Source organism: Camelina sativa, chromosome 5 (genome assembly GCF_000633955.1).
Source record: "Camelina sativa cultivar DH55 chromosome 5, Cs, whole genome shotgun sequence".
Classification (NCBI taxonomy): domain Eukaryota; kingdom Viridiplantae; phylum Streptophyta; class Magnoliopsida; order Brassicales; family Brassicaceae; genus Camelina; species Camelina sativa.
In genome coordinates this window covers 18,227,023-18,238,878 of record NC_025689.1, presented here as the reverse complement: position 1 = coordinate 18,238,878, position 11,856 = coordinate 18,227,023, and the positions used below count along the sequence as shown (strand labels likewise).

Here is an 11,856-nt window from a genome sequence, read left to right as displayed (position 1 = left end):
ATATGGATCATTTCAACTTTATGATCTTATGGTGTGGTGAATATTGTAAGGAAGTATGAAAATAATGACTTATAAGATGTTAATATAAAATAGAAAATGGAGATAAACATTTTAAAAGATTAAAATAAATATATAAGATATACATATCATATAAACTCTAAAACTAAGCTTTTACAATAATATTTGATTTGAATTTTCATAACCCATACAACAACAATAACAAAAAAAATACAAAACAAAACAAAACAAAAAAGAGATTTGAGAGTAGTGGAAGAATATGAGAGAATGAAAGAGTGATAGACTAAGAGAATAAGATAATGAGTATTTATAGGAAGAGAAATGATGAAAAATTACATTTAGAAAAATGAAAGTTAAAATTCTAATTTATTGTTTTGTTTTAATACAATTTATTAATATAACTTAGTGGAGAAATAAAGTTAATGCATAATTTATAGGGAGAATTTATATGATTTCAGTTTTAAATTATGTGAGTTAAATGTGAAAATTAATTGTTTTTGATTTGTGTTTTAATATAAATATTTTTTTTTGTTAAAATTGCATTGTCAAGTGGACCAATAAGGAGAGAGTGAAACCTTACTTTTATATATATAATATTTACTTTGCTGAAATCGAATAAAATTACATATATATAGTAGGCGACATGCCTTTAGCAAATAATCAGAGCTAGAACACTCCTTCATCCACATTGATGCCTTGCGAGAATAGTAGGATACAGTATCTTGCAGCATGAATCTTTTAGAATCCTCTTCATATCTTTCTATAGTTCCCATCCCATTCTCCGCATAGACTTCTAATATGTTTTCCACTAGTTCCTTATCAATCTGTTCTCCCTCACGTTCTTTATGAATCTGGCAAATACAAGTTTCGTTTGATATAAAATTCAAGAATCAGGTTCGACCGGAGTTTTTTCATTATATAATACCAATACGTACAAGTGCTAGTACAACTTCGGTGGCCGTGGACTGCATCTCACGATAAATCTGAAGTACATAATTGCATATATAAACCGTTAGAAACGTTTGAGGCAGTGAAAAATTTGAAGCATAGGGATATGCATGACAAACCAGGTCGTGAAAACACGTCAAGCCAACTTCGCTTAGTGATGGAATGCGTCTCCGAGGAATAAAGTATCTGTCAAGATAACCAAAGACCCTGCTTAACCTGTGGAGCAGAATTTTATTGTTCTACATAAACTGTGATAGTAATTTAGCGAGAAGATTTAGTCATGGATCCAAAATACCTCTCGTATTTCTGTCTAAGAATTTTGATTATATCATCTTCAGTATCCATGTTTCTCTCGCTCCTACAAACATACCTAGACCAATTATTCTTGTTATTGAAAATTTATATATTGAAATTATATATTGAGAAAAGTGGCAAAGTACTCACTGTAATTAGGATTTTGAACCTAGGAGGAGGATGATCATACTTTTTGCGATCGATTGAAAAAAATTATGATGTGTGTGTATCGAATCCATTAAATATGGGGTATAAAAAGGCAGAAATCATGGACGAAAAAAAGGATCGTGGATTTTGGGTTGGTCGGTTTTAAGAAACTGTCAGTCAGATGTTTTTTTTTTTTTGATTCTTAGCATTATGTCACTAAAATAGGAAATTTTTAGTAATTTTAAAAACTGTTTGTAAAATCTATGTGGCCAATTTTTATTAGTATGTGACTTGTGATTTATAAGATAAACAATTAAGTTAGAGAAAATCAATAGAATCAATATTTGGAAGACATGTCAGCAAAAGACAGATGTTAAAAGGAGAAAGTTGGAGTTTTTTGTGAATTTATTTGTGATTTATTAGATAAAGATTAGCATTATGTTGTTAAAATAGGAAATTTTTAGTAATTTTAAAAACTGGTTGTAAAATCTATGTGGCCAATTTTTATTGGTCATGTGACTTGTGATTTATATGATAAAGGATTATGTTAGAGAAAATCAATAGAGTCAATATTTGGGAGACATGTCAGCAAAAGACAGATGTCAAAAGGAGAAGGTTGCAGTTTCTTGTGAATTTACTTATGACTTATTAAATAAAAATTGTCAAAAAAAGACATATAATCCATGTAACAAATAAATTTTTTCTTATTGGATAGGGAATTTTTGTTTTTGTTTTTTAGATAGAGATATGTAATTTAATATATCTTAATATGTTTTTTTTTGTTGAAAGAAAAGTTAAAACCGCCATCTCATCCATCGTCACTTATATATATCTTTCGTTTTCTTCGAGGACGTGTACGTTCTTCACGATTCTCATAGTTAATTTTAGTGATTCAGATTGGATACTCTTCAGAAACTTTTGGTTAGTAACGTCTTTGGTTTTAGCCTTTGTCTACACGGTTTTGATCGAGTTTCAGGGTTACCTCGCTTCTATGTGTTTAAATAATCTTTGATTACTTTCAATCTTTGTCGTTGTTCTTACGTTTGGTAATCTAATTAGTTTTAGTCTACGGTTTGTGATAATATTAGCGTTGCGTATCGTTCTAAAGTACCGATAATGATAATTAACCTCACAAGAGCTAATCTCTGTCTATTACTTTATTTAAGAATTTGACTCAAGAGAGCTTGAAACAGATTCGAGAAGGATGCTCCTTAACTTTGAGGAAGGATGGTCCTCCTTGCAGAAAGGTATTACTGAGCTGATAAGGAATATAGAAGGAGAGCGTCAACCAGCATATAACAATACGCAATATTTGAATCTTTACTCGTACGTAGGCGTCTTATGTAATGTTTGTTTGTTAACAGGTAGCTACTATTAACAGTAATTTCTTATGTGATTCACAGAACTATCTACACTATGTGTACCCAGAAACACACTAATTACTCACAACAGCTTTACGAAAATTATCTTCAAGTATTTGAAGATTATACTATCCAAACAGTGAGTACCAAAGTTTTGGGTTTGGGCTTTGATTCTTGGATATTGTGAAAAAAAGACATATTCTTCTTTTCATTTTTTTTTATAACTTAAATCTCCTTTGTTATAATTTTTAATGTTTTTTTTTGTGTGTTTTTAGGTGTTGCCATCCTTAAGGGAGAAGCATGGTGAAGATGTGCTAAGAGAGCTTGTTAGGAGGTGGAAGATTCATAAAATTCTGGTCAAATTGTTAGGCAATATCTTCCATTATCTCCACAACTACTATGTTATTCGGCGATCCTTGCCAACACTGAGAGAAGTTGGATTGACATGTTTTCGCCGCCTGGTTTTTCATGCATTCCTATAGCTCCTAAATTTTTCACTGCCTCAAATGTTTGTGCAAGTTTGTAAATGTCCTTGCAAATATTATACTACAGGTTTATCGTGAGATGCACTCCACTGCCAAAGAAGCTGTATTAGCGCTTGTAAGTCTTGGTACCTATAATGAGAAATCTAAGGTTTAGCCTAAGTTTTGTTTCTATCTAACAAATTTTGTATTTGCCAGATTCATAAAGAACGTGAGGGCGAAGAGATTGATAGTGAACTAGTGGAAAACGTATTAGAAGTCTATGCGGAGAATGGGATGGGAACTATGGAGAGATATGAAGAGGATTTTGAAAGATTCATGCTTCAAGATACTGTATCTTACTATTCTCGCAAGGGATCAATGTGGATCGAGGAGTGTTCTAGCTCTGATTATTTGCTAAAGGCATGTCGGAGACTATGTTTTTATTCGATTTCAGGAAAGTAATTATATATATATATATATTTATGTATATTATTAATGTCAATTGTTATGTACTGCAGTGTGACGAGTGTCTAAAAAGGGAGAAGGAGAGAGTTAGTCACTACCTTTATTCAAGCACTGAGCCCAAACTAGTTGAGGTTTGTTATGAAACTATTATTCATTAATATGGAATTAATCATATTTTGACGAGGGAGGTGTTTTAGTGTTTAAACTTAGTTATATGCTTATTTTCTGAAAGGTTTATGGCTTGTTTGTTTATTTTGTTCACTTAGCTTGTCTCTTCTTTGTCTACACAAAATATATTTTCAAATATATGGAAAGACCATAATTTTTTTTTTAATGTATTTGTAGGCATTGCAAGAGGCCTTTAAGATCTTTTACGTCTAATAGAAAAATGGCAGAGTGACTTGGAAGTTGCAACAGTTTGCGATGCTCAGATGCTCTTAATTTCTTAATAATAAAATAGAAAACTTATGAATGATTGGATGATTACTAAGGCAACTATGATAGTGTTTTTCAGTTTTTTTATTCTCTGGCTGCGTTGATACTTCATACTACACAACACCAAATAATGGCAAATACTGTTGCGTGAATATATTATCCGTTGGGCTTAATTTGATTGATCTATGTTGAAACGATGACAATGATGTCTAAAATTCCTAGTGACTTTGGAGGAGAGGAAGGATGGCAATGATGTCTAAAATTCCTATGTCTATAACTTTATTAAAGAATTTGACTCGAGAGTTTGAAACAGATATGAGAAGGATGGTCCTTAAATTTGAGGAAGGATGGTCCTCCTTGCAGAAAGATATTACCTGTAGAAGAGAGAGAAAAAGAAAGAACTTTGTTTTCTTATTTCTTCAACCTTAAGTTTCTTTTACAAAGACATAGTGTTTATATAGGGGTACAATGTTAAAACCCTAAAGTCTAGATCCTTCTACACTTGTCCAGCTGGTGTTAGTTGTCTTCAATCCCACATGATTCTAGAAGCTCAAACCTATTTTGTAATGTCACTGTCGGACCTCCTGCAGCTTCTGTTGATTCTCTGTTTCCTCTGTTTTTGTCTTCTACAACGTTTACCAAACCTCTGACTTGTTCTGTTCTGTCTTTGTCTTCTTTTGCAGGTAAACGTTGGTGTGAGTTGGGTACAGAAGCTGATGGGCTTGAGCTTGTTCTGGGCTTAATTGCTTGGAAGCCTAAGCCTGTTGCAAGAACGTTGCCGTTTTGAGGTTTAGTCTTCATATTACCAAGCATGATAAGGAATATAGAAGGAGAGCGTGAACGAGCACTTAACCCTCCGTAATATATGAATCTTTACACGTACGTAGGTCTTTTTATGTAATGTTTGTTTGTTAACAGCTCTATATATACGTACAGGTAGCTACAATTAACAGTAATTTCTTATGTGATTCACAGAACTATCTACACTATGTGTACCCAGAAACACAATAATTACTCACAACAACTTTACGAAAAGTATCGTCAAGTATTTGAAGATTATAGTATCCAAACGGTGAGTACCAAAATTAGGGCTTTGGAAACTAGTGAAAGAGATTGATAGGGAACTAGTGAAAAGGATGTGGAGAATGGGATGGGAACTTTTAGAAAATATGAAGAGGATTTTGAAAACTTCTTTCTTTAAGATATTGTTTCTTACTATTCTTGCAAGGTGTCAAGGTGGATCCAGGAGGGTTCTTCTAATTACAAGCTAAAGGTGTGTCTCCGATTATGTTTTGATTCGATTCATTAAAGTAAATAGATACTAATGTCAATAATTTGATATTGCAGTCTGATGAGTGTTTAAAAAAGGAGCGGGAGAGAGTCTGATACGATTCAACAATCGTATTATAAGAAGAAACAGAGGAAGGAGCCAGCTCAGCAGGAACTAGCCGTTGGGAGTGATGACGTGGAAGCAAGTAAAAGGCAAGTGGAAGACTTGGAGGGGAAATAAATATCTGAGGGTTGTTTCGTTGAGGGATTATGTTGTTTGTTGATGTGTGTTGACTAGCGATGTGCTAGGAGATCAATGTTGATCTGATACCGATATCGTTCTGTTATTCTTTTCTCAGACTTGAGCTTACATTCTCTGTAACTCTCGTTATCTTCTAATTGCATATTGAGTTTGTTAGAGAGATCTATCTTAAATCTATCATTGGTGCGGCGTAACTGCGGTTGAAGCTTCAACGCGGCGACGATGGTGACGGTGGATGAAATTGACGAGACGGAGATGATCCAGAGCCCAGAGTTTCAAGAGAATCCCGATAAAGCAGCTCTAAAATTCTTTCGTTGCGGTTATACTCGAGTGTTACACACAATCTCCGAACACAGAGATAAGTTCGATTCAATGGAATCGACACTCTTGGAGATGAAACAGACTTTATCGCAGCTCTCAAAACAGCTTGGGAAACGTCCGATTCAAGCTGAATCATCTCATCAACCTCCGCAGGTACCATATTCCTCAGATCCATATGTTCGCGATACTCATGAGCCATTACCGTTAGAGAATCGTTCGAGTTTGCTTCGTAAGATTGAGATGCCTGTATTTGATGGTTCTAATGCGTATGAATGGTTATCTAAAGTGGAACGATTCTTTCGAGTAGGGCATTATTCGGATTTTGACAAGTTAGACTTGGTTGCTTTGAGTTTAGAAGGTGATGTATTGAAATGGTTCAATTGGGAAATGACTCGTCGAGAGTTTCATTCTTGGGAAGAGTTCCGGCGTCGACTGTTTTTACGTTTTGGTGTTGCTAGAGAAGAAACACCGGGAAATCGTCTCTTTGCTATCAAACAAACAGGAACGGTATCCTCATATGTCACTGAATTTGAGGACTTATCAGCACAAGTATTGGGATTGGATGATTCTCATTTGGAACAGATATTTTACAATGGATTAAAACATGAGATGAAAGAAGTTCTGAAGATAAAGGAACCAGTTGGATTGGATAATCAGAAGGCTGTTGTGTTACGGATGGAAACAAGTTCTTTTTGTCAATTGTTGAGTGATAAACAAACCAAACCAGTGGTGCCACAGAAAACTTTCACTTCGAAGCAGGTAACTACTTACACTCAACCCAAGCCGTTGTTGTTACAGAATGCAGGAGGACAAGAAGCTGCACTCCAAGCTCCTCAGAAGAATTTAGCACCACCACGACAGAGACACACTGCTGAAGAGCTTGATGCCATGAGAAGTAAGGGAAATTGTTTTCGCTGCAAAGGCAAATATACAAGAGGACATGTGTGCCCTTTGAAAGAACTACAAATATTGACAGTGGTTGAAGGTTTGGAAGTAGAAGTTTGGGATGAAGAATTATTGACTGGAGAGGTTAATCAAGTGTGCCAAGAAACAGCTCTTTACCACTTGTCCCTTAACTCTTTCATTGGTTGCCATTCGCCTAAGACTCTGAAATTGGTTGGTTGGATAGGCAAGTCTAGAGTGGTGATTTTGATTGACTCTGGTGCATCCCACAACTTCATCACTCCGTTTGCAGCTACTAAATTACGTTTGAAGATATCGGGTAATGACAACTTACAGGTTGTATTAGGAAATGGAGCCTCTGTTCATGGTTCTGGCACTTGCAAAAATGTACAATTCCAAATCTCAGGAGCTACATTTAAAACTGATTTTGTGGCTTTGGAACTAGGAAGTGTTGATGTAATTCTTGGAATGCAATGGTTGGAAACATTGGGACCGTGTTTGGTGGATTGGAAAAAGCAGGAATGGGTCTGTGTACACGATGGTAAGACTGTGAAGTTTATTGGTGATACGTCATTACACGAACCACCTTTGCAATTAAAGTCTTTTGCTGTCCCAAGCTCACAAGTACTACAAGGGCAAGTTACGGCGAAGTTGTCACAGATACAGTTATCTACAGCTGAAAAACAAACGCCATTGGCCATTACTCAAGTGCTCGAACAGTTTGCTCCTGTGTTTGCGTTACCAACAGGGTTACCTCCAGTGAGAGGTCAAGAACATGCAATTGTTCTTAAGCAAGGGGTACACTCTATCACGGTATGACCCTACCATTATCCCCATGCTACAAAGGAAATTATGGAGAAAATGGTGGATGATATGCTGGTTGCAGGCATCATCCGTCCGAGTAGTAGTCCGTTTTCAAGTCCTGTCTTATTGGTCAAAAGGAAGGATTCCTCATGGAGGTTCTGTGTGGATTACAGAGCCTTGAATCGGGCTACAATACCGGATAAGTATCATATTCCTGTCATTGATCAACTTCTTGATGAGCTTCACGGTGCTGTGATATTTTCTAAAATTGATTTGCATTCTGGATACCATCAGATTCGCATGTGTGAAGAGGATATTAAGAAGACAGCATTTAGAACTCTAGAAGGGCATTATGAATTTCTAGTGATGCCTTTTGGTCTCACTAATGCACCTGCCACATTTCAGGCTCTGATGAATAAAGTGTTCAAGCCATTCTTACGCAAGTTCGTGTTAGTTTTTTTCGATGACATATTAGTCTACAGCACAAGTTTGGAGCTACATGTTGAGCATCTTAGGATGGTATTACAGGTGTTATTAGATCATCAGTTGTTTGCCAATGCAAAGAAATGTTCTTTTGGAGAAGCACAAATCGAATACCTAGGCCACATCATTTCTGCTGATGGAGTCGCAACTGATGCTGCTAAAACGGAAGCTATGTTACAATGGCCAGTTCCAGTGAATATTAAACAGCTGCGTGGGTTTTTGGGATTAACTGGCTATTACCGAAAGTTTGTTAAAGGCTATGGCACTATAGCTAAACCTCTAACAGAGTTATTAAAGAAGGATCAATTCGTTTGGTCAGACAAAGCTCAGCTTGCGTTTGATACCTTAAAACAAGCAATGGCAACAGCACCTGTTCTTGGACTACCAGATTTTAATAAGACGTTTGTGTTGGAGACTGATGCCTCAGGTACTGGTGTAGGAGCAGTGTTGCTTCAGGATAAACGACCATTAGCATATTTTAGCCATGGTCTAACAGCACGGGAGCAACTTAAACCTGCGTATAAACGAGAGTTGATGGCGGTAGTTATGGCTGTACTTAAGTGGAAGCACTATTTGATGGGAAACAAGTGTGAGGTGCATACGGATCAAAGAAGTCTGAAGTTTTTATTGGAGCAAAAAGAGGTAAACTTGGAGTATCAAAGGTGGTTGACTAAGCTTTTGGGATATGAGTTGGACATTGTTTATAAACCAGGCGTTGATAACAAAGCTGCGGATGGTCTTTCTTGTATTCCTCACTCATTTTCAACCTCTTTGTTAGCTCTTACGGTTCCTTCGGTGATTCAGATACAGGACCTTTACCGTGAGATTGATGCAGATACGAATATTCAATCTACAATTTCACAACTTCGTTCTGGGTTGCTGGTTGGTACTCATTTTCATTTAGTGGATGGACGTTTGTGGTACAAGAAGAGACTGATGATCCCAAAAACCTCGAGCTTGATTCCGGTGATACTTCATGAGCATCACGACAGTAGCATTGGTGGTCATGCAGGTGTATTGAAGACTCTCAAACGGGTGCAGGAGACATTTCAATGGGATGGTATGCAAAAGGATGTGCAAAAATATGTGGCAGCCTGCTCTATTTGTCAAACACACAAGTATTCTACCTTGTCTCCAGCGAGTATGCTTCAGCCTTTACCTATTCCTAATGCAGTTTGGGAGGACATTTCACTGGATTTCATTGAGGGTTTACCAACCTCTGATGGTGTGAATGTAATTCTGGTAGTGGTAGACAGGTTGAGTAAGGCAGCTCACTTTCTGGGGCTGAAACATCCTTTTAAAGCTTTGGATGTAGCGAACAAGTTCATTGCTGAGATTGTTCGCCTTCATGGGATTCCTCGTACGATCGTTTCGGATAGAGACAGAACATTCTTGGGTGAAGTTTGGCGTGATTTGTTTCGACTTTCAGGAACTAAACTGAAGTTTTGTACTGCTTATCATCCACAAACCGATGGCCAGACTGAGGTGTTAAATCGTTGCTTAAAAACATACTTGAGGTGTTTTGCTTCAAGTCACCCTTGATCTTGGCAGCAATATTTGGCGTGGGCAGAATTTTCATACAACACATCTTATCACTCCGCTATTAAGACGTCTCCCTTGAAGGTGGTATATGGGCGAGACCCTCCCCAGTTACTTAAATTTGAACCTGGTTCGACAGAGAGTTGGGATTTGGAAGTTCAGCTGAGAGAACGAGATTTGGTTCTTTCTCACATTCAGCACAACCTGCAAAGAGCTCAGGAGATTATGAAGCGGAACGCAGATAAGAAGCGTCGTGAGGTGGTATTTGCCGTGGGGCAGTGGGTTTATTTGAAACTGCAACCATACCGTCAAATGTCAGTAGTTCATCGAACCCATCAGAAGCTGGCGGCTAAGTATTTTGGTCCTTTTCGAGTGGTGGAACGTATCGGAGCAGTTGCATATCGTTTGAAGTTGCCCGATGGTTCTAAAATATATGATGTCTTTCACGTTTCACAATTGAAGGCTATGGTGGGAGATCATCACCAGGTCCAGCAGATTGCTCCACCGGAGTTCATCGAGGAAGAGTTGTTGTATCCTGAGTCAATTGTAGCATTCAGGTTTGATGATATGGGTCGCAGAGAGTTCTTAATACAATGGCAAGGACAGGAGGCTTCGAGTAATACTTGGATGCGGTCTAAGGACTTCGTGCAGCAGTATCCGTCTTTCAAGCTTGAGGACAAGCTCGTTCTCCGGGGGGAAAGTATTGATACGATTCATCAATCGTATTATAGGAAGAAACAGAGGAAGGAGCCAGCTCAGCAGGAACTAGCCGTTGGGACTGATGACGTGGAAGCAAGTCAAAGGCAAGTGGAAGACTTGGATTGAAAAGAAGACTTTGCGGTTAGGACGTTAGAGGGGAAATAAATATCTGAGGGTTGTTTCGTTGAGGGATTATGTTGTTTGTTGATGTGTGTTGACTAGCGATGTGCTAGGAGATCAATGTTGATCTGATACTGATATCGTTCTGTTATTCTTTTCTCAGACTTGAGCTTACATTCTTTGTAACTCTCGTTATCTTCTAATTGCATATTGAGTTTGTTAGAGAGATTTATCTTAAATCTATCAGAGTCACTCACTACCTCCATTCAAGCACTGAATCCAAACTAGTTGAGGTTGGTTTTGATCTAATTATTTGGAATTAATTAATCATAATTTTACGATGGGAGATTTTAGTTTTTGAATTAATTAATCATAGTTATTGGCTTTCTTATTCTTGCTTTTTCCATATTACTGACAATAGTTTTTTTTTAATGCATTGTAGGCCGTGAAAAAGGCATTTGATGATGTGCACATCTGGATTGCATCGACTCTGACTTTGGAAAATTAGCTATTAGTCTATTACTCTGCTTTGTTCTTTCTCTTAAAAACAAACGTTGCACATTATATAAAAGCGCTATTTTTTTAATCTAATTTAATATATATATATATATATATATATTTTTTAAAAGGCATTTGGTGCAAGTGAGAAGCTTGCTTAAGTTATAAAAGTATTAAAGATATATATGCTTGATTCATGAAGTAAATTTTTTTTCGTTTTTTTCAATTCAATAGGATTTGCTTTGGTATTGTCTCCTCATCAACTCTTTTCTTGTTTTACAAGCAAATTCAACATATATAATCTAAGGATGTTTGGTGAAAATTAAAGTATTATCATATATATATATATATATACGAAAATAAACTAAAAGTGTTCAGTAATTGCAGTATTAAACAGATTATCTTCGTATCAACTAATTATATTTTTTCTATGACCTCTAGTTTGATACTCGCTTTATATGGACTTCATTTCCCTCGGGATAGATCATATGTCTGGTCCGTCCCTGATTGATAGAGATTATGGCCCCTGACTCACTTTAGCAATCTTTTCTTTAATCAACAAGCAGAATTTGGAGCATATGATCATTGCAAAAGCAGATTCATATCCTCTAGTAAAACGCAACAGACTCATGATTGTCATTCCTTTTTTGCATTTGATCCCTTGAAAACTTCATATTTGGAACAAACTAAATTTTGTTTAGAAAATCTGGAACTAACAGTGTCGATATAACTTACCATTTACCAAGGTTTTACTGATGATAAAACTTCTCCACATCTGGCAAAAAATGTAAACCAAAATCCAGAAAAAAAAAAAAAAAAAAAAAAA

The 11,856-nt window shown here is 36.5% G+C and overlaps 1 protein-coding gene across 1 annotated transcript; it reads left to right on the top strand.

The window, feature by feature from the left end:
• On the top strand, nucleotides 2,372–3,694 carry LOC104787172 (putative cullin-like protein 2). Its single transcript, XM_019245315.1, has 5 exons — nucleotides 2,372–2,733; nucleotides 2,811–2,907; nucleotides 3,044–3,229; nucleotides 3,321–3,368; nucleotides 3,449–3,694. The coding sequence occupies exons 1-5, from the start codon at nucleotides 2,612–2,614 to the stop codon at nucleotides 3,692–3,694; spliced, it is 699 nt and encodes a 232-aa protein (XP_019100860.1). The 5' UTR covers nucleotides 2,372–2,611.

What these genes read in the sequence shown, in the direction of transcription:
- LOC104787172 (XM_019245315.1), top strand. Translation starts at nt 2,612, where the DNA reads ATGCTCCTTAACTTTGAGGAAGGATGGTCCTCCTTGCAGAAAGGTATT. An exon ending in AAGATTATACTATCCAAACA is followed by an intron (nt 2,908 to 3,043) that starts GTGAGTACCAAA and finishes GTGTGTTTTTAG; the next exon opens with GTGTTGCCATCCTTAAGGGA. An exon ending in AAGAAGCTGTATTAGCGCTT is followed by an intron (nt 3,369 to 3,448) that starts GTAAGTCTTGGT and finishes TGTATTTGCCAG; the next exon opens with ATTCATAAAGAACGTGAGGG.